The sequence below is a fragment of the Myotis brandtii genome, unplaced genomic scaffold (genome assembly GCF_000412655.1).
Source record: "Myotis brandtii unplaced genomic scaffold, ASM41265v1 scaffold276, whole genome shotgun sequence".
In the NCBI taxonomy this organism is placed as follows: domain Eukaryota; kingdom Metazoa; phylum Chordata; class Mammalia; order Chiroptera; family Vespertilionidae; genus Myotis; species Myotis brandtii.
Window position 1 is genome coordinate 1,280,701 of NW_005360509.1, and position 23,639 is coordinate 1,304,339.

The following is a 23,639-nucleotide window of genomic DNA, read 5'->3' on the forward strand; positions in this document are numbered from 1 at the left end:
GTGTTTTCCAGTTTCATCTTGTTCAGGTGTCAGTAGGGATAGGAATGCCTAGTTTGATAAGTTCAGCACAAGAGTAGGAAGGTTGGGGCACCTAGTTCAACTTGTTTACCATCTTGCTTTCTATCACTATTTCCATCATTGCCTAGGAATGATGGTGCTAGAATGAGGTTGGTGGTGGTGGTGGTGGTGGTGATGGTGGCGGCAGCAGCAGCGACCGTGGCTGCCTCTCTGATAGATGGCTATCTCAAAATGCAATGGCTTGAATAGAGAGTGAGTTGCCTTGAGTGAAGGTGTTTAAACAGAGACAGTGAGTCTACATTGGGAACTTAAGCCTCCATTGTGGGCTAAGACTGAATAAATGATATATCAAAGAATCTGGATTATATGGTAGAATAAAAGGGAATTTTTATTTTCCTATGAAGCATTCTATTATTAAATTGATCATTTACATTAAGATATAACAATTTACTAGCATTACTAGACCAACAGGATAATGACTCCAGTAGTAGTAAAAATTAAGAGATAATATTGTTGAATATAATATTTACTGATATAATATCTGTAAATTAAAAAATCATTAATGTGCCTTGATTTTATTGGGAGTAAAATTAATTGTTCTTACTAAAATATAAATAAGCAAAAGCTGAGTTAAGAAGTTACTGTCCTTTGGCTGAGTAGCAGTGGTGTGTTGGGTAGAGCAAATGAAGAGATGATGGGAGGAAGTGATGATGGAAGGTCAGAGAAGAAGTGAGGATGGGCCTTACAGACAGTTTTCTTTTCTGTCCTTGACCTGTTGAACTTGTTTTACTAGTTCATATTACCTTCTATTGCATAGTAGGCTAATCAAAGGAGCTCTGGGACCATTTTTAGGCATATTTTTCCTCCCTTCTAATATTATCTAGGCCTCTGTCTAGCTTGGAATTCTATGGGAATCCATCTGGATTCCTTTCTAATATCACAGAAAGATGCACTCTGAGGTTGAAGGAGATGTAAGTAATTTATTTCTTTTTAAATGCTGATACATCTAATACCTTGCTCCTCAAAATATAGTCTGTGAACAAGCAGCAACTGCAGCATGGACATCACCTGGGAACTGGTTAGAAATGCAGAATCTCAGGCCCCACCCTGCTCTACTGAACCATAATCTGCATTTTAACAAAATCTCCAGTGGGAGTCACATGCACATTAATGTTTGAAAGTATTGCTCTACCATATTCTTATAGGGTGTCATCTATTCCCAGGGTATCAGTAATTTCCTGGAATGAGTTTAATTAAGGTTGTGTATCTCTTAATTAATCCATTATTACATTTAATCGCAATAACAAACCTTGGAGATACATTCATCCTTATATTGCAGGTGAGACAGGGAAGTAATTTATCTAAGAACATACAACTAGTACATGGTGAAGAAGTTATACCTGAGTGTGACTGGTTTCCAAGTATTTTTTCTTTCCCTACACTCTATTGCTTTTTTCTTGAGCTTAATCATGAGTGATTGTTTATACATTAGGAAAATAAAGCTCATTACAAAATACATTGTAAAGGAGAGCCCTATTGAGTGTGTTAAAAGAAGGAGGTCTTTCATTCATTCAAAGATTATTTCAAATAGTGTTTCACACTTATGGTGATAAGCATCATTTGTCCCTGGCTTTTGGTATAACTTGGGAAAATGAGCAGACTGCATCTTGTTATGCCCACACTTCATCTGTCCATCAATTGACTTGCATCTTGTTGCTGCTGAGGCAGGTCCCATCTGTTCAAGCCTGTGTTGAGCCAGGTGCTAAGAGCAGTACTGATTATGTTATGTTGAGGCTGTTCATATGCCTCCAGGCAAACTGTGGTTCAAGAGCTGTAAAACTATTTGCCATTTCAATCTATCAGATGGCTTGGAACAAAACCAGTCCCAATAAGGCTATTTGAATGCTTTATATTTTCCAAAAGAGTGTTGAGCTCATGGCCACCAATCAAATTATTAAGAAATACTGTATTTTCAGAATAGCTCTATTTTCCAGGGAGAAGTACAAGTGAAGAAACCCTATAAAACACTGGAGATGACTCTGATCACCCTTTGTTCTTGTAAAACTCCATTCAACTGCGAAGATAGAGGATTAAACCCAAAGCAACTGACATCTGCTTTGAGGCTGGAGGATCCTGTATCACTTTTAGCACTGAGGTTATAACCCAGATGGACTTGTTTCAAGCTGGGTAATATCTAGCTTGGCCGATATTACAGGCATTTCTTGGGGGAACTAGATAGTGCTTTAAAATGAGCAAGGATTAGAAGCATGGAGTGCGGTGTTATGTCCCAGTATCTTAGAGTAGAACTGGGTGTATACATGGGGCGGGGGGGCATAGTTTTCAGTTGGGTAAAGGCAGGGGAAGCAGTAATGCTTCTTGATGGGTTTCAGGGCTGTTTTCACACTTGAAAGGGACTCTTGACTCATGCTTTCGTAGGATGTGTGAGTTTGTCCGTGGAGGAGACCAGCCTCACGAGGTCTCTTTCCAATTCCTTGTCCACACTTGAAAGGGACTCTTGACTCATCCTTTCGTAGATTGTGTGAGTTTGTCCGTGGAGACCAGCCTCACGAGGTCTCTTTCCAATTCCTTGTGGGGCCCTGCTTTCTCTAAAGTGATGACCTTGAGGGTCTCCAAGCCTAGGAGCTTTTAGAGCCAGATCGGCTGCCTGGGAGCAGGGCCTGATAGCGACGCCCTTCTCATGCCTTCATGGTCACCCTGTCCTTCCCTCCTGCTGTCTTTTTATAGTAGCACAAGACTGGGACTCTGGGCCCAAGACTGATTAACTTGGCGGCCCCACCCCTCTGTTCAGAGCCAGCCCAACTCGAAGAACTCAGTCAGCCGCCTCAAGAGTAAAGCTTTTGCGTTAAAAAAAACAACAAAGAAAGAAAAAGAAAGGACAAACCCATTCTAAATGTCAGTCCTATATCCACCGGGACTAGTGACAGCAGGTAATAGAAGCAATTAGCTGACCCCTGCCGGGAAGCCGGGCAATTACCTTTTTCTCTCTTCCTCTTCGGTCCTTCTCCCGTAGAAGCTGTAGGAGTGCTTTGCTCTCTAAACAGCTACGTATGCTGAGCTGGCACAGGAATGAGGGATGAACTGAGCAGGGATTCCGTCTCCTCCTACCGCCGCGGCTGTGGCCGCTGGCGGAGCAGTGCATTGTGGAGGCTGAGCGCACCGCAGCCGCTGGAGCTGCAGCCCGGGATCGCGCGACGGGGAGCTGTCCGAGGTGCTGATCGCCCCGGCCCGCAGCCGGTCCGCGCCCTGCACCGGACCCCTCCAAGTCCTGGCCTTCCTGTCTCTCTCTTTACCTAGGGGCGTAACGGCTGGAGGAAATCATGGTGTTCGCTCCAGGTACACCCGCACCTTGCTTTTCCACTAGGTGTCCAGGCGGGGAGTGGGGAAGCGAAGGGAGAGAGTAGGGAGGGAAGGCCTTTACCTTAATGCCCATCTGCGTGTTTCGGAGTTACAGTCTGTGAGAGAGGGGCGAGAGAGTGCCCCTGTGCGGAGTCTTCGTCCCTCTCCCCAGTCCTGCTCCATTTATCCTCTAACTATCTCCAGCCATCGTCCCGTCGCTGTTCTTCCTGCTTAGCTCCTGCACATCCCATGCGAGCTCAGGCACCTTGAGAACTGGCACCTTCGTCCGCCCCACAGGCGCCTGCGTGGGCAGGAGGGTGGAGACCGGGGGCAAAGAGTAGTGGGCTTCGGGCTACTTCGGTGGGAATCTCCTTCACTGAACTTCCCTCTCCATAGAAGTGCAAAGTGACCCGGTTCCTCCTGACCTCCCGAGGAGAGAAGTGGGTGAAGCACAGGGGAGTGGGGCGCAGGGCAGAAGAGCGATGCTCGGTAAAGAATTAGCCCTGAAACTCTGGCCAGCGGAAGGCTGCAGCACAGAGGCTGCTATTGCGGCGTCGCGGGCCGTTGCAGTGTCTTTTGGAAGCTGGCGGTGAAAGACTTTGGTCTCTTTGCTGCTATTTGTGGCTACAAGTTGGGGAAGTCAGATTTGTCTGCTTTGGGCTGGCTTACCAGCATGTGCATGTGTGTATGAAGTCGTGGATGTGTGTTTCAGATGAGGTCAGGAGGAGTTAGGGAAAGCTTGGCCCTTATTAACATACGAAGGCCTCTCTAGGGGTAGATACAAAGTCTCCCCCCACCCCCACCTTCTTAAATTCCAGCCTCCACTTCATTAAAGATTGCTGGGGAAAAAGGGGGAGTAGGGGAAAGATTAGAGGGGCCTGGAACTCTTTAACTGTGTCATAGTTTAATCTGAAAGGTTGGTTTGCATTTGCTGTGGCCATGGACCTCAGAGATCTGGGGAGGAAAGGTATTTTTAAAAGGGAAGAATTGAGTCTGGGCTTCAAAAAATTCCTTAGGAAAACTGAGCAGAGGAAGTTGCAATCCCTCCCCCACAAATTAGGATGTTAGCTGGGAAGGCAGGGATGCGTTTCTGTCAGTTTTGATACTCACCACATCTGTGACTCAGAAGAACAAATGACTTAGAGAAAAGCCCATGAGCGCCCCCCCCCCCCCCCCCCCCCAGTGCACTGGGAAGAAAGTGTTCTGCTTAGTGAAGGACATTCAATCAACCCAGGTTCTGTGAAGCTGGAAAACAACAGCTCTTTGATACATATGTAAATTATTTAACACTTCATAAAGCACTTTCATGCCCTTAACTCATTTGATCTTTATATTACCCTCTGAAGTAAACAATATCACCCCTATTTTACTACCCTCAGGGAGGCTGATTCCAGATAGTTTTGCCAGCCTCAGCTGGTATTTTCTGACCTCAGATTCCTATACCTCAAAGCCTATCTTCCTGAAAAAAATGTCTCACCAGACCCAGGGATAGCTGCTTTTTGGTTCAAGGTCAGATGTAGCCAAGGGGAAGTATCCTTCCATTTCCAAGGTGGGGGATGGGCTGGTGTTGTCCAGAGTTAGGGTTATTGAATGATTCTAACTTGGCATTTTCTAAAAGCATTGTGGGTGAAGGATTGTGTAATAAGCAGTGGGAAATTTCTGGAGTTGATTGATTTGGCTTAAAAGTAGCCCACTATTTGGATTGGGCTTTGCTTTTCCATTTTTCTTTAAGTTTTGTATTAGTTTTTTTCCCCCCTATGGAGAAAGTATAAGTTATTCATAACTGTCAGAGATGGCATAAATTGACCTGGATAAGATATGTGAAACACTTTTTTGAGTAATTACTTCATTATTGAGTTTCTCTTGAAAAATCACAAGCATTTGGGGGCATTAGGAAAGGGGTGATATAAATGTCAACTTATTTTCTCATCTGATCATATGTCTTCTAACTCATTTAGTGATATTGTTCTGAAAGAAAATCCGAACAATGAATTGTTTTTGAACTCTGCCAGCTTTTCAGCATTACCACCTCAATATCTGGGGATCCAGTTGTTTTGTACTAGACAAGGGAAATACCCCCACCTCTTTCTCCAAGCCAGCCTAATGCCAAGGAAGGGAATATGTAGTGATCACTCCAAAAGTCATGAAATGTGTTTGATAATCCAAGCTGAATAAAACGGTAAATTAACAATGAGCTGTTTATAAAACTGAGTCAACGGATACTGTGCACTTCAAAACCCAGTGTAGCTTTTTGAATTTTAGCAAAGTGGAATAGGTCTAGTTCTGGTCTTGCCTCACGGATTGTTCATCCTTTGAATGGTTCTGCTGCCTTTTTGCTTACATTAAAGGCAAAAATAAAAAGTGACAGAGATCCATGGAGCAAATTTCAGCTCAGAAGCACAATGGAATGAGGATGGAATGGAATAGGACTTTATATAATTCTAGCTAGAATTCACTCTTATCATGTGACATGACATATTCTTACATTCTCTTGTTTAGGTTAGTTTACACACTGTACTGCAGGGCTTAAGCTGGGCAGAATCTTTGTGTGGTTTCTCAGTTTGCACAGGGCAGACAATTCAGTTCTACACTTTCCCCCTTCTTATATCATTCATAGATTTTGTAATTTTAGAGGGTTTTAATTTTGTGCACACCAATTTGTAAAAACCTTAATGGTGAAGGGTCATGAATACTAATCATTTAAGGATTCAATTACTGGGAGCCTATCACTCATTTCTTCTTTCCTGTAAAGGAATGATACAAAACTAATAAGAGTTAAGTGAGGAATAAAGTATAAATATATTAATTTCTCTAAAAGTATGATATATTCCTAAATACTGATTAAATAAACTAAGCTGGGGCACATGTCTGAGGCAAAAAGACCCCTTTTCCTAAGTCTCTTTTCTACTTCCTTTCCTAAGTCTCTTTTTCTAAGTCTCTTTTCTACTCCACCTTCCTCACCTCAGCCCCAATCTGAAGGTGAAATCTTTATTTCTGGAGCAATATGAGAAGATTTAGAAACATACCAACATAGCTAAAGGAAAGTAGATGACACAACCAATATGGAAAAATATTTTGGCTCTGTGCATAACACTAAATTGACCCATGTTAGTCTGTGGCTGTACAAAAACTTCCATTTGAGAGAAACAAAAAGTTCTGGAATAAGATGTCTGGACTTCTCATTCTGTGCCATTGGTTTTGTAGGGAATTCATGGGGAATAAAAATGGTGTAATTGTAAGGAATTAGACAGCCAGTATCTTGACTTCTAAGATTAAAACAATAGTTCTAGAGAGCACTATCAAAATATTTAAGAAAATCTTATTTATTATAAGTTGCCTCCTGCATGTGCCCTGACAAGGGCCAGGGCCGGGGCCGGGGAGGAGCCTACAACCCAACTGAGGTATGTGCCCTTGACCAGAATCCAACCCGAAACCCTTTGGTCTGCAGACTGACGCTCTATCTACCGAGCCAAACTAGCTAGGGCAGCTTTTACTGGTATTTATTTATGTAAACCAATTCTTGAAAAATCAATCTGTAAATTATATAGCAGATTGTCTTAACTCTAAGGTATTTTTTACTTTTATTAATTTATTATTTAAAAATTATATCCAGTTAAGTTGACTCTTTTGGTGTACAGTTCTATGAATTTTAACATATGGATACCACTATTTATTCCCCCTTTGCCCTCTTCTACCTCCTCCAGCCCCCTTTCCTTCTGGCAATCACCATACTGTTGCCTATGTCTTAATCCCTTCACCTTTTCACCCAGTGCCCCAACCTCTCTCCCCTCTGATAGCTGTCAGTCTGTTCTATGTATCTATGAGTCTGTTTCTATTTTGTTTGTTAACTTATTTTGTTAATTAGATTCCACATATAAGTGAAGTCATATGATATTTGTCTTTATCTGAACACTTACTTCATTTAGCAAAATACTCTCCAGGACCATCCATGCTGTTGCAAAAGGTTAGATTTCCTTCTTTTTTACAGCTGAGTGGTATTCCACTGTGTAAATGTACCACAGCCTTTTTAGCTACTCATCTACTGCTGGGCACTTGGGCTGCTTCCAAATCTTGGCCATTGTAACACGACAATGAACACAGGGGTGCATATATTCTTTAGAATTAGTGTTTCAGGTTTCTTCTGATATATTCCTAGAAGTGGGATCACAGGGTCAAAAGGCAGTTCCATTAAAAATAAAAAATTAATTGAAGAAACCCCATACTGTTTTCCATAATGGCTGCACCAGTCTGCATTCCTACCAACAGTGCAGGAGGGGTCCCTTTTCTCCACATCCTCCCAACACTTGTTTGTTGATTTATGGATGATAGTTATCCTGACAGGCATGAGGTTTTAATTTGCATTTCTCCGATGATTAGTGATGCTGAGCATATTTTTATATGACTGTTGGCCATCTGTATGTCCTCTTCAGAGAAGTGTCTACTCAGATCCTTTGGCCATTATTTAATTGTGATTTATTTATTTAGTTTTGAGTTGTGTAAGTTCTTTATAAATTTTGGAAATTGACCTCTGATCAGATGTATCATTGGAAAATATGTTCTTCCATTTAGTGGGTTGTCTTTTCATTTTGTTGATGATTTCCTTTGCTATGCAAAAAGCTTTTTAGTTTGGTGTAGTCCCATTTGTTTATTTTTTGTTTTTTTCCCCTTGCCTCATGAGATATGTCTGAAAAAAAATTGCTATAATAATGTCTGAGATTTTACTGCCTATAATTTCTTCTAGGATTTTTATGGCTTCATGACTTACATTTATACTAGTAAGTCTTTAATCCCCTCTGGCAATCACCAGTCTGCTGGCTGTGTCTAAGAGTCTATTTTAGCTTTGTTTATTTTCTTCTTTAGATTACACATATAAGTGAGACCATATGATATTTGTCTTTCTCTGTCTGACTTATTTCACTTATCACAATGCCCTCTAGGTTCATCCATGCTGTTGCAAATGGAAAGATTTCATTCTTTTTTATGGCTGAGTAATATTCCATTGCATATATATGTACCATAGGTTTGTCTTTTTTATCTGCTCGTCTTTCGATGAGCACTTAGTTGCTTCCATATTTTGGCTATTGTAAATAATGCTGCAATAAACATAGGGCTACACATAATCTTTTGAATTAGTGTTTTGAGTTCCTTCAGATAAATCCCAGAAGTGGAATTGCTGGGTCATAAGGCAGGTCCATTTTTAATCTTTTGAGAAACCTCAATACTGTTTTTAGAATATGGTCTATCTTGGTGAATCTTCCATGTGCACTAAAAAGAGTACGTATTCTGTTCTTTTTTTAAAAAAGTTGAGTGCTATTTAAATGTCATTTTGATACAGTTGGCTGATAGTGTTGTTCATTTCTTCTATATCCTAACTCATATTCAGTCTACTTGGTCTACTGATTGCTAAAAGTTGGGTACTGAAGCTTCTAGCAAAAATTGTAGATTTTCCTTTTGGTTTATTATTTATTTATTTATTTATTTATTTATTTATTTATTTATTTTCTTATTGATTCTCACCTGAGGATATTTTTTCATTGAAATTTAGGGAGAGTGGAAGATAGAGGGAAAGACAGAGAGAAACATCGATGTTGACTGGTTGCCTTCTACACAGGCCCCGACCAGTGTTAAAAACAAGGTTATGTATTTTTCAGTTGACAAAAATGTTGTGACCAGAGGTTTGCAGGAAGTTAAATGTGAATTTTCATTTTTATAGATGATAAAAGTAAAGCTCAGAATGCCTGACAATTTTATAACCAAGATTTGACATTAGATCCACTTATTTTCTACACACAACATAGTTTTTAAATAAAAGCAAGAATCAAACAATTTGCAAACTAGAATTATAGACAAAGAAAAGATAAAATTTATCTCATTTGGAGGAAATCTGTGTATTAATACCTTTTCTTCCAAGTTAGACTATATAAGGGGTTCTTTCAACCATACAGAAATGGGCTCAGTCCTTTCACAGTTTCTGGATCCTTCATCTTCTCCAGGCTGTTGCTCTTAGTAATGGAGAGGGAAAGAATGGACAGTTAGGATTGCCGAAAGTTTATCAGGAGAATAAAAAGATCCAACAAATTTACACAGTCCTTTATAATTCTTAAGGCATTTATATGAACTAGGTGTCATATGTAAGATATTTTTTGAGTTGAGAATAAATGGCATTGGACTAAGTATAATCTCTCCTCTATACAACCGATAATAATATTTCAGTTATTTCATAGCAATGCAAATATTAGGCAAACTTGGTTGCTGTAGGAGCATGGGTTTGGGGACAGATAGGCCTGGGATCAAACAGCTCGCCTTTGCCATATCTACATTTATTGGAGTTGGGTAATCATCTAGTCTAGCTGATTTGCTCATGTAGGAAAGGAAGGTCATAATATCTATTTTCTAGAGTGGTAACGAAGATAAAGATGAAGTATCTGGTCCACAGTAGGCTAAATGGTAGCTATTACCGATGTTACTATTTTAAAAGGGAACAACCAATAATGTGTTTTTAATGTACATATGCGCATATATGATTTCAAGATTGGACCATCCATTTGGGGAGTTATACAGTTGATTCTTTCTGTGGAAGAAGACTGACTTACTGGTTCACTCCAGGGGTGGGCACAAGTAAGTTTATAGTTGTTCATATGAAAAATAATACAAAAATTAATAAGTAATAATATAAGAATAAACTCTGCTTTGCTACCTCACAACTACAAACCTACTTTTGCCCACCCTTGTATGTTACCTAGGTAGAGGTTATTAAACTTTAAAGCAAAATGCTGTGGCAAGCTGAATTTATGATAGAGCAGATGTCTGAGTCCATCCTGCAATGAATAAGTTATGAATCATGGAAAGTTGTTGTTTAAAGGCTAGCAGCTGCATGCTTGAAAGCAGATGGGCATCTCGCTGATCTGAATAATTCTGATCTTGTCTAAATTTAAAAGCTGAATGATTTTCTGGTGAGGGTATAATTCATTATGTTTTTAATATTTAATTTTTAGTTAAGGCAAATTTGTATTTTGGGATTTGAGATATTGTTTCACAGTCTCTATACCTTTTTTTTTTTCTTGGAGACATAAGCCCAAATTTTGTGACTTATGTCATAGCCACACACACATCCTCAGATACTATTCTTGGAACATTATCTTTGGTCCTACTTGAACCTTCTCAGGAAGAAAGCTTTTTTCTTTTGATAAAGAAACAGCCACATAGTTACTAACTAGAGATTAGGAGAGGGGTTGAGTTTTTCATCAAAAGTTTTCCTCACTTGCTATGTGATTTTGAATTAGTTAATTGGCTTCCGTGCCTCTTTCTCAGTCATTTTCTAGTCATCCTCAGCATCCTAGATGTTTATTATTGTAGTTCTCAGTTACAGAGATTTACTGGACAGAGGAGACAAATGTAAGAAAAGGCAAAGGAGCTACATTTGTAGAAGACCTACTGCGTGCGAGGTATGGTAATTATCTGAGGGAAAGGGAATGGGGGGAAGTAATAAAAGGTAAAGGGGGTCAAATATATGGTAATGGAAGGAGATTTGACTTTGGATAATAAACATACAATGCAATGTACAGATGATGTACATGTACAATTATAGAATTGTACACTTGAAACCTACATAATTTTATTAACCAATGTCACCCCAATCAATTTAATATTATCTCTATTACCTTTAAATGACAATAAAATGCCCTCAGAACCATATTAAAGACCTGAAAGGAGACTCTCTAAGGGGAGCAGATGTATTTGATCTAGGCCTGAATCTGGCCCCTGAAGTTTATCTTCAGCTTGATTATTTCCCTTTAATGACCATGGCCGCCACCAGGACAGGACAGGGAATGCTGTGCTCTCTTTAAGGAATTGCCTGGAGCATAGGTAGATGTGTCTTTTCCTGTTTCTCTAAGTATAGGGAAGGTGGACATTTATTAAATACTAAGGGAGAACGCAACAGAAATTAGCATAAAATAATTAAAAAGGTCAAGATTTTGATGTGATCATAGATTTTTTTTAACTTCTTGATCCCTTTCTCCCCTCACTCCATTTGTATCTGTGTCATAGCTCAGCGGTTCTCAGTGCTGGCTACATATTAAAATCACCTGGGAAGCTTCTAAAATATATCATTGCTCCGGGTCCAACCCAGGCTGGTAAAATAAAAATCTCTAGTGGTGTGCCCTAAGCATGAGTGTTTGTTAAAAGCTCTCCAGGTGGTTGATTGTGCATGTGGGCTGAGAACCACTGATCTAACTTCAAAGGGCAAGCCCAATAGGCAGGTAGCATCCTTGTTTCCTTGTACTTGGGGCCGCAAGAAATGGCATGCTGCACGCATCTTCAGTGTATGTTCCATTGTCCCATTGAACTTCACTTACAAAACTCAAGTTGAAAGATACAATTATTAAGAATTTCAAGATGGCAACAGCAGAGCAAAAACCAAAACCAAAACCAAAACAAAACAGAAAATCCCCCAAAATCTAAAAAACCAAAAACCAAGCACAGGGTCCTTCTGACTGTGGGGCTACGGATGACTGCACCAGGCGCATGCCCATGAAGCCGGTCCTGGTTACTGACATCTAGTCGCTAGAAACTAGGGATGCTGCTAAACATCCCACAGTACCCAGCACAGACCCCCCCCCCCCCCCCCATCAAAGGCACTGCTGCAAATGTTGGTATTCTGTCTCTGAAGAGCATCTGAGGCCTGTACACAAGGCTGGTTCTCTTCCTTTCTGAAGAATTGTTCTCACGGTGGGGCCTGCTCTGTTCCACAATGTCATGGTCACTCCACCTGAGACAACCACTTTCTGCTCTTTGAGGCTCTTTCACGCCTCAGTGGTCAGGCCCCTCAATGCTTCATTTGAGTGGGCAGTTTTGCTTACTGCTCTTTGCTGTCAGTTTGCTGATGAGGCCAGACAAGGTTTCCAAGATGGATCTGGACCTCACCTGCAAGTGTTATGTAGACATTAGGGTCCCTGTAGGCACTGTCCCCTTGAAAGGGAATCCTCAGGGGCACTGCCTCTCCCACAGGGCAGGGCATTAGGACAGGTGGCCCTCAAGAGCTTGGACCTCCTGATGCGATGGTTCCCGGGGTTGTGCTAGCCAGGCTGGATTATCTCCAACACCAGAGTCCCCAGCACTATTGCAACCTTCGTATGGGTCTGAAAGTTAAAAAAGAAAATGTTTGTGGGAGAAGATCTGGCTAGGCAGCCAGGAAACCTCCGGCAGAGAGCGAAGAGCAGGTGTGGAATGAGTGCACGGGGAGAGCTCTGGGCACGCGCTCAGAGCATCTTCCTTGGATTTTGGTCTTCACGTGCCAGGAGGAGTGCTGAGGGTGGGTGAGCAAAGATCTCAGTGCAGAATTAATCTCCCAGCCCCCCTTTCCTGGCTGGAATTCTATTTCTGGGTTTTTAACCACGCACAGCAGATGGTGGTGGGGGTGGGGATCCTACCAGAAAAGAACCAGGTGGGACAGATGCTCTCATAACACTTGCTGTCGCTGCTTACTACCATCAGTGTGGTCAAGTATTCAGTGATCACCAACCCCACTATGGTTCTCTACTCCTAGAGTTCAAGAAGATTCTTTGAAACTTATCTCTGAATTTCCAGTATCTATAGCAGAGCTTGGTTTATGTTAATTAAATATTCATTAGGCAAACATTATGCACCATACCTGGACTAGTGCTAAACCAGTGTGACCTCAGTCCTTAGTGGGTGTAGCACGATTAGGTACAAAGGCCAGGAAAACAACACCTGCCAGTTGTCTTGACTATGTTTTCTCCTCCAAAAAAAAATACGTAATTTTATTCCAACTAGAATATAACAGAAGTCAACCCCTCCTTTCTGATTTGGCTCACAGTAGAGTTGCCAGCTGCTCTGTTGGGCTTTCATATCGCTGATGGCTGTTCTTCTTTTTGGACATGGGGAATATGTTGTTCTTTTGAATCAATGATTTAGAAAACAAAATATATAAAGACATTGGGAAAGCTATAAAATATAATACAATAAACACAAAAAACCCCTACAATGTCACAAATTTGATATTTAAATTTTTTTGTTTAATTCTACAAAAGGCTTTCAGCAATTGTGTCCATTTAGTCCTGAGAAAATTTACATATATTATGTACAGTGTTATGGTCAGTAAAAGCAAGTTCTCTCCTTGGAAAAGATCTGAGCATTATCATGATTAGTAATAATTAGAATGGTTTATTAAGCTCTTTATTTTGCACATAATAATGTCAATTTGCAGGATTGTAGTGATCAAATAATTTTTAACCAGTTGTGAATGGAAACATTTCTCTTGCATTATAACTCAATGTTTAAATAAGACTTTTTGCCAAATCACTTATCTTGCTTTAAAATAGCTAATTATGCTGTAAACTGTAAAGCAGAAAGTGTGTAATTTAGATGCACCCTCATTTTCTCCCATCATAACTCTTTTTCCATTGGCAGGACATTGATCTTTGTAGTCTTAATATGTTCCTCAGAGGGAGTTTTATAGATACGGTATAAATGAATTGAGTCAGCCTCCCTAGAAATTGCTTCTCCCAGCAGTAAAATTTCAATTTCTTATATTCTTGGGAAGTATAAATAGAAGAGGCTAAGAGAAACTCTTTTCTGATGTAAGGTTTTGTTTTCCCTAAAATGTTATCAATCATTTTAGCCTTTGGTAGCATGATTTCTTTAAAAAAATATTTTTTATTGATTTCAGAGAGGAAGGGAGAGGGAGAGAGACAGAAACATCAGTGATGAGAGAGAATCATCGATAGGCAGCCTTCTGCACACCCCACACTGGGGATCAAGCCCACAAACCGGGTATATGCCCTGATGGGAATCGAACTACAACCTCCTGGTTCATAGGTCGATGCTCAAACACTGAGCCATGCCGGCTGGGTGGTAGCATGATTTCTTGGGGGAAAATACATATAATGATATGCCAATTATATAAAATATACACATATTAAATAATTTAGTTAGGTGAGATGCGCTATGAAATATCACAAGGAATAAGCAGGGCTGTGAATCAAGGACTAATAATTCTATCATTTGCTTATTAAATGGAGTATAGCATAGTGTCCAAGGGCTCACTCCCTGGAGTTAGACTGCTGGGTTCCAATTCTGCTTCCACGCTGTGTGACCTTGGGCAATTTACATAGTTTCGCTTTGCCTCAGTTTCCCCATGGATAAAATGAGGATAAAACACTACTAACCTTGTTCTGATTATCTATTACTACAGAACAAACCACCACAAAACTTAGTGGCTTGTATTTTGTCATGATTCTTCAATTTGAGGTGGGGCTGCTTGGCAAGGTTAGCTGGTCTCTGTTCCACTTGGCATCAGCGGGAATTACTTGAATGCTGGGGGCTGAAATCATCTGAAGGCCCATTCACTTTCATAACTGATGGTTGATTCTAGCTGTTAGATAAGATCTCCACTGGGTGCTGTCAGTTGGAACACCTATCTATAGCCTCTTCTTGTGGCTTGAGTCTCCTTACAGTATGGTGGCTGGGTTCTGAGATGACTGTCCTAAGGGAGAAAATGCCAGTGGACTCTGTATGCCTAACCTTGGAAGTCATGTCATGCCCCCTTTACCATATTCTATTAATGAGGCAGTCACAAATTCTCACACAACTGCAAGGGAAAGGGACATAGATTCCATCTCTTGATGAGTGATGCAATGTTCTGAGGACATGGGATAAGAACAAATACAAGTTTCTACTTAATATGTTTTTCATGATGATTAAATGAGTCATTTCATACATAAAATGTTTAAATATGAGTGTGCTGTTCTTATGATTGAGCATTTAAAATATGCTAGGGGACTGTACGGATACTTCAATTAGCAGACTCAGAATTCCAGAGTTGCCAATTCAACCTCTAATTTAAACATAAGGAAATAGAAACCAAGAGGTTAACTTGCTCAGCCATCCAGCGAAAGAACTGGGGTGATGCAGCCACAATTGTGATGTCACTTAAGGTCAGACTCTGAAGTATGGAAACTTACAGAGTGGGCAAGCAGGGAAATAGACCTCTAAATAGTTAATTAAGTCGAGTAATGAATGCTCTGCCTCCAGAGATCCTTGGAACCTTATTTGACTTATAGACCTGATTATAAAAGGAAACAGGTCTTTTCTCTAACTTGTAGCATGTTTGTGTTCAGTTGTGTTTTTTGCCTTTGTAATTAATCGGATCAGATTGAATTCTGCCCAAATTGCTAGTACTACATATTTACCACATAATGAAAAATAAGCACTATTTTTGTTAAAAATTAGAATATTTTTTAATATCCCAAATGTGTGAATTAGTAATACAGAATGTGTGACAGTTGTGTATACAACTATAATTGTGCTCATGTAAAATTTCAAATGGTTACAGGTAATAGAATTCTGGGCCAGTACAGAACTGAGAGGCTGAGGTGAAGAGTAACTGTAATTTCTGGGCATTGCCTGTCATGGTATATAGTCAATTCAGCAGGTTTTCACGAGAGTGTATTAACTTCTTTCCTATAGAATTATGTATATAGTTTATTATAAAACTTTATATTTTTGCCATCCCTCTGTGAATTTCACCTAACCCTCCTGTGATGATTAATTCTCTGTCAACTTCGCCAGGCAATGCTGACTCAATTTTGGTTAAACGCTAGTCTAGATATTGCTGGGAAAGTATTTTTTTTTAAGGTGTGATTAACATTTAAATCAGTACACTTTGAATATTCCAGGCAATGCTGACTCAATTTTGGTTAAACACTAGTCTAGATGTTGCTGGGAAAGTTTTTTTTTTTAGGTGTGATTAACATTTAAATCAGTACACTTTGAATATAGCAAATAATGCTCCATAATATGAGTGGGCCTCATCTAATCAGTAGAAGGCCTTAAAAGAAAAGATGGAGGTTCCCTGATGAAAAAGGAATTCTTTCTCTAGTCTGCCTTTGGACTCAATGCTGCAACATCAACTCTTCCCCAGGTTTCTAGCCTGCTGCCTGCACTGTAGATTTCTGACTTCCCAGCTCCCACAATCATGTGAGCTAATTCCTTAAAATTGGCAAAAACATTTCTAGCTCTTAGAAACAGTCACAAGGAAGAAGGGGAGTCCATGTTCTGTTTTATGAGGATGTGATGCCTGAATCTATTGCAGACATTTTGTGGCCATGAGGGAGAGAATAGCCATCAATTTATTATTATTATTGGCTTACTTTTGCCTGGGGAGGAAGACATCCTATCATTTTTTTTGTATCCTGGATGAGGATAGCTTTTATCTTGAAAAAGGAGGATGAACACATATTACTCTTGCCTTTGAACATCCCACCTGAGTTGAATCCTGCTTCTTACATCTGCTCCACAATACAGCAGATTCTGATCCCAGAGTCTCTCTGTTCTCTTAGGCTGACTGAATGCCACTTTCTTGGAAGCCCTCTTCTAGTACATTCCAGGCTGTGGCTTTTTCTATTTCCTATGTCTACTCAATCCTGTGTGATTTTTTTCTTCCAGAAATTTGTAGATATCTCTCTTCATTGGTTCCCTTTGTCCCATTTTTTTTTCTTGTCGTGGCTGTGGGTTTATTCCTTTTTGGATATTTATACAGTGGAAGGTACACAGGTTAATGCTTGTGCTTAGTTGATCATGATGACTATTTCTTTTATAAAGTGTTCATTATAATGAAGTCATGTTTATATTGGGGGTTATTATCAATTTGAAAGACATATCTACATACTAAGATAACCCTTTTTCAAATATATAGCAAATATTTTTCCTTGTTGATTGCCTTTTAAAAATTATTTGTGTTTTACTTGATGTACTGAAGATTTTATTGTAGTGTAGTAAATTTTTATCATCTTCTTTGTGGACTTTTGTGATAATTGGTGCTATTTGATGGACTTTTTCTCCCCAAGACCAGATATACATTCACTATATATTTTTCATTCTCTTTTCCTCCCTTTCTTCTTTTTTTCTTTCTTTTTGGACTCAGATGTGCTGAATTTAACTAATAACATTTCTCAGTTCATGGCACACTATCATCACTGGTCCATGCAGAGCCCCTGTTTGTTATTTTGTTAATTTTGTTCTTTCATCCTTCAGCCTCAGTGCCACTTTTCTCCCCAGCCATATACATTTATTTTAGTGTATCTAGTGCATGTTCTTTATTTTGAAAAACATTCACCATTTTTTTCTCCATCTGGAGTTAGAGATTAAAAAATTTTAAAAGACATCTAATTTTCTCAGTACCTTTTGAACTATCATTTGAACTATCATCTTCATGAAATGCGAGGTACCACCCTTTCTAACCTGTTCCATTTGTCCATATGTCTGTTTTTCTGTGCTAGGGTCACACTGCCTTAGTTGTTATATAATTTTAAAAACATTTTACTCTGCAGGAATGAAAATCATATGTAATGTTCTTTCTGTATCATTTAATTCTTTTCCTTTTTAAATATGATAGCCAAGGGGAGCATTTTTAATAATTAGCACATCTATGGATGTTAGCAGAGCCAATTGCTATTCCCTGTCCACCAAGCCAATCATATGCAGTGTTTTGCAGATGGTGAAAGACATTATGGAAGATGTGTCTTTAGGAGCAGAAGCATATTCAAAGGAAACAGATGCTCACATGTTTTTGTGAACTCTGGTTTAGAATTACTCAAGATGCCTACTGTGATTAATTCTTGCAACCTTAAGTTGTGCTCTGTCAACTTGTGAGAAAACAATTTCAAATGTCATTCTGAAAATTGATGAAATAGGAGCCAAGAATGTAATCAGGTTCTCACCCTCTTTCTATCCATGTTAAACAGTTTATCTGGAATTAATTTTTAGCAACAGTGTTTGTCTTTTTGTGTGTGTTTATCTTGGCATGTGGTTTGAATATGGTTCTTATTTGATGAAATATGTAGAAATATTGTGCTGGTCCTGAGAATCAGATTTTGGGACACAAAATGGTGCCTTGTTCCATGAAGCAGCACTGAACAGGGGATCCAAATGTATTGCTATAAGATGTGAGCATTTTAAGTCCTACCAATAATCAGTACTACAATAATGAATTAGAGGGGGGTTTACACATAGGCGAACACATGACACTTGGGTAATTTATATTTAGTTCAGGGAACCTTCTCACTGGTAGATGCCTATCATCTTTCTGGGTATTGTCTATATTTTAGCTAATTTGCTAAAATCAGATAGTTTAAAAGCTATGAAAATAATAGCTTATCATAATTATGATAAGCACTTTATAGAACATTGAATATTAGAGGAATTTTTCTTTTTAGAAGAGGAAGCTTGAAGCCAGACAGGTCAAGTGATTTTTCAAAGTTACTTAGTAGGTTAGGGTGAAGCTGGCTGCAAGTCCAGACCTTTACCCAAGCCCAGTGTGGGTCTGCCATCTGGGAACCGCAAAATGCTTTCTATGAGGACGACTGGCAAAGGCCACTTGGAGCACTGTGTGGTGAAGGTTCCTGAGGGTTGGTAGCCAACCTCACAAGTCACAGGAAGGGCTGGCAGTGCTGGTCTTGGAGAGAGGAGTGGTGAGACATGAGGCCTATGTCTGTTCTTCATGTGTTACACCTCGCTCACTTAGAGAGGCCAGTTTGCATCTATTCTTATCTTTGCAGGGTTCCACTTAGTGTAGGTAGAGCTCCCTTTTACCCAATTTAGGGACAGCATGAAGGTAGCACAAGTGCACAGATCAGAACACTTAGCATTCCAAGTGTCTTCAAAAAGTCTCATTTCTGCTTTCTTTGAAAACTGGGTGTGAGCCCAGAGTGTTGTTATTCTCATACTGACTTTAGGGGTTTAAGTTCATTACAATTGCAGAGAGGAGACAGAGCTCATGAAGTGAAGTGCTTTGTCCTGGCTGCTGTTATTTTTTGCACCTTCCTTTCTCATCATTTCCTACCACCCTTGGAGTGTCGACAGGTATCTGCCAAGCAGGCCTTGGTGTCTCCTGTTATGAGCTGAGTGTGAGATAAAACCAGCAGCTGATGGCCCATTTTATCTGCCTTTACAGGCACCAGTTAAAGCCTCGGATGACATCTCCCTTGATAAGCAGAACACACAGGGTGAAACGTTTCAATAGAATGTTTTGATGTTTTGCTGGGTTCATCTTTCTTTTCTAATGGGCACTTGTACTGACTCATATTTTCTCGTTAGTTTTCATGCTCTACAGCCTATCTGGCTGGCAGATTGGAGTAAACAAGAGAGACACCAGTTGTATACAACCAGAAATGAAAAGGTGAATTGAAAATGATTCAATGAACGGGCTAGAAAGGTGAAAATTGACCAAAAAATTTTGTTATCTTTAGACATAATAGAATAAAAATTAGTGATTTTTACTCCAACTCTTTAATATCTATCCAAAAGACCAGTGATGTAGCAATTTATCTTACCCATCACCACTGGGAATGCATATTGTACCAAGTTGTATGTTATACATGGGTGATATAAATGTTATGAGCTGTCCTTTGTACAAAGGATGAGACTAATGTACTATGTATTACTTGGAAGGCAGGTGCTGTAAATGTTTTCAAATGTGGTGAAGTTTTGTTATACTACTTACCTTCAAACACCCCTTTCCCTATGGCCATTGGGGATACATTGAAGAAAGCTTACATGGCTGAGAGATGTATCTGTGTTCCCGGCAGGAATGGGTCCTTCTGGCTCATCATATTATATGACCTTGACCTTCTTATCTCTGTGTGAAGCAGTTGAGTTTATTGGATTGGAGATAATAAAGTTGAAGTCAGATACACACTTCTTACTTGCTTTTCCCTGAGGTATTTTATTCCGTTAATAAAAAATTCATTTGAAAAAATAAATACAAAATTGTCATATGTCTGCAATCCACTGGTGGCTCTAAATTATGTTAACCCTACCTCAAATCACAAGCAGTGTATTGCTTATTCCTCTACTTCACTGAATTCTAGTCTGTTAAAGCAAATGAACTTTGTAATAATAGTGGGAACAATAGACCATATTTTTCATCCTTTATCATCTTGCTATGAATTAATTTATTGCTTCCCCTGGGGTTACATGACTTTATATCAAATTATTTTCATGTGCATTTTAAATTCAGATATGAGCTGGGTTTTATTTTCACTGTCCCTTTTTTTCACCTTGCTCTAGATTTTCTGCACACAAAGAATATTTTCCAAATACAGACACAATATTTGCCTATGATGTATTTTCAAATGTGTGATGATTGAATTGCAGCCCCCCCCCAGTTTTCTAAAAAGGGATAATTGTTGTATTATTGAATTTTAAAAATAAACTGCCTAGTACATTATGTGACTCGCATAAGTATACCAGATGGATCATATTGTTCAGTCTTCTGAACACACATACTGATAACATTAACTGCCAACATTTCTTTTTCATCATTGCAAATGTTCTACCTGTTAATGCCTCGTGAGATTTAGAAGTGTATCTTCTAATTTTCTTACTTCCTGGAATTCACACCTATTAACTGCAATCAAGTATTGAAAAAAATAGCTTGAAGGCTTCCAAGAAGACAGCAGACTTTAACATACAGAGAATTAAAAGCAGTTATAAGAGAGGAAATTTTTCCACAGGTAAGAACTTCTCATTTCCATTTCCCCTCAACAAAAGGTTGTTTCTTATATTGTCCACAAACCTGAGTCCTTCGACAGATTTAACTATATAATGAAAGAGGAAGACCCTGGAAATGATACTAGTCTCCATAACCCAGGTTTGCGACCGGGAGAGCGGGTAGATGAAGTAACAGCTAGAATTTAAAGTGAATGGTTAAAACCTTGCTGAAGATTAATGGCTGATTAGTGTTTTCCAGAGTACAGTGCAGATTTGGCAATTAGCTAATTCAGTAAATGGAGGAGGTGCACCTTGCACTTTGTGGCTTGAATCATTTGCTTGATTGTCCCATTAATAAAATAAACTGTGAAATGGTCACTTAGTCACTGAATTTCCTCATGCTCTGTGGGTATAGACTGAAGGTGAGTTTTAAATAAAAGGGCAGCCCATCTGAAACATGCATCAGAATTATCTGCGGTCACAGCTAAATATGTACATTCCAGAGCCGCTTCGTATGCAGTCTTCATTGTCACTCTGGATCCTCGGTGGTTCTCATGATGCCAGATGTTGAGAACCACAAACCAACCAGATGCTCAATGACCTGCCTAAGCTCTGTCACGAAGATCCCACCTTTCCTGTAACAGATCATCCTCTTTATCGCTTTTTCCCTTGTTCTCTGCTCTCTACCACCTGTGCTGTGACAGACGAGCCCTTCCCTCTTTACACCCTAGAAGTTAATAGTGCTGATGTCAGGTCTTTCTAAAGAGAAATGTGTGTGAAATGAGAATTTTGAACTCATGGAATTATATAAATATGTATATCTCAGATTCAACTCTTCATAGCATTTGAATATTTCTTATAAATTTTTATCCTTATATTTATCCTATAAGATATACCTTGGAAGGATTTACTATTGTAATTTGAAAGATGATTAAAGTAGGCTAGGGGGTTAAGAGGCTCATAGAACCATATCATATCCTGTGCCTTCTGTGAACGTCGTGAAGACCAGGAGATGTGAATTATCTCAGTACCCCTAATGCCTAGCACATTGCCTGGACATAGTTGATGCTCAATAAACATTTGAATGACTCCATGTATCATATGGTGTCTTTGGCAGGTCCCGCCCTCCAGGACAAGGGCAGAGAGAGCACTCAGAGCAGGGGGTTGCCTAGGTTGCTGTGAATCCTGATCCCCTGGAGATGAGACCCACCTGTCACTCTAAAGAGTATATCAATGTAAACTTTTGCATCTTAAACTGCTTATAATGTGTCTTGTATAATGAATTTATATTTATTATAGCTTGCTTGCTAGAAACTTTTAAAGGAATGATTACCCTGTTAATTAGATGCATGCAATTTGATTTTAATTTGCATTCTCAGAGATACTGTTTCTCTTTTCCTCCCTGCCTCCATCTCTCCTTCCCTCCCTTATTTCTTTTTCCATATCTGACTCTTAGAGCAAATGCACAGTGCACTTGCTGTGCTCTGACTTGGAGTTTTGATGCTGGCAGCCAAAGCTCTAAGACACAGGTTGAGACAGGTGAAATTACTCTCCTGTTGCATAGCTGTAACAGACACTTCTAAAGTCTGGGTTTATTTTCCTTCAGTTTCTTTTCCCTTCTGAAATATCACTGAAAGAAACTCCCATAAAACATCTGATCGTGTTCTTCACTTCCTTTTCTATTTCCAGCCACCTGTGCTCTTTTTTTAATTAACCCCAACACAGCAAAGGGAGCCAAGATCCTCATGGTTATATAAAAAAGGTATAATAAGAGAAAAGCCTTTATCTTTATCTTCTATACTAGAATTTTCCCCGAGGAAACTCATGGTTGAAGAAGGAGTTTTGTATTTCTTTGTCCAATTTGTAGATGAAGCAACATGGACTTGTCATCTCATTCCTCTGCTTTAAACAAACTGGTTGACTATGTTTTCCTGTGTGTTCGGAGGGAAAGCCGAGGCTTGTGCAGGTGAACTCGAAAGGCCCAGAGGTTCACATGCAGAGCCTCTGGGACAGGGGCCTTCTCAGCCCCTGAGAGTTGTGGGTTCAGAGAGTTTATAAATGCCTGGGGAGTGTGTTCATGGCAAACGGTTGGCCAATGGAACAAACCACCGGGGGACGTCACTGGACCTAAGTGAAGGGGCTTGTTTTCACACCACCTTGTTCTGAAAAGTATTTGAAACCTATGGGAGAGAGTTAAGAACTGATCATCAGAGGGACTGACAGGGACGCAAAAGGAGAGAATGGAGAAAACCAGGAAGATAGGAAATGAGAGATATAAATAGTGTAAATTTAAAAACTGGTAATTGGCCTAGTTATGTGGCCTAGAAATTGGAGCAGCCTTTCTGATATTCTCGCCAAGGAAGGTTTTGAACCATCGGATGACATATTGGATTTCCATTGAAAAAACGTTACTCGGGCTGCTGTCAGGGCAGCAAGTGGATGGACAAATAGAAGATGTAATAACAAGACAGTGATTTAATATGAAAATCAGTTAGGAAGCAAGTGAGGGCGTGGCATTCATTTACTTATTCCCATTTGGGGCAGAGAAGGAAATCATCTCTGGGCTCTGTTACTAGCTGCCAGCTCCTCGCCTGCCGGAAGACCAGGCAGCAGCAGGAGGGGGTCCTGGGAAGGACTCCTGAGCATGCAGTTCTACCCAAGCTCTGGACTTACTGAGTAGGAGGACCCCGCGTGAGTGACTCCCTGCAATATTTGAGCCTCTTGAAAAATTGAGAGGGCTGACACTTTATCTT

General features: G+C 39.7%; 1 protein-coding gene across 1 annotated transcript in view; it reads left to right on the forward strand.

Annotated features, from left to right (window-relative positions):
* The first annotated feature begins 541 nt into the window (after positions 1-541).
* LOC102254888 (chromosome unknown open reading frame, human C18orf42) overlaps positions 542-23,639 on the forward strand; it is a 34,245-nt gene continuing 11,147 nt past the window's right edge. Inside the window, exons 1-2 of the mRNA XM_005868735.2 lie at positions 542-2,494; positions 2,590-3,372. Coding sequence (XP_005868797.1) covers positions 3,357-3,372 — 16 coding nt within the window. The 5' untranslated portion in view covers positions 542-2,494; positions 2,590-3,356. The remainder of the gene's footprint in view (positions 2,495-2,589; positions 3,373-23,639) is intronic.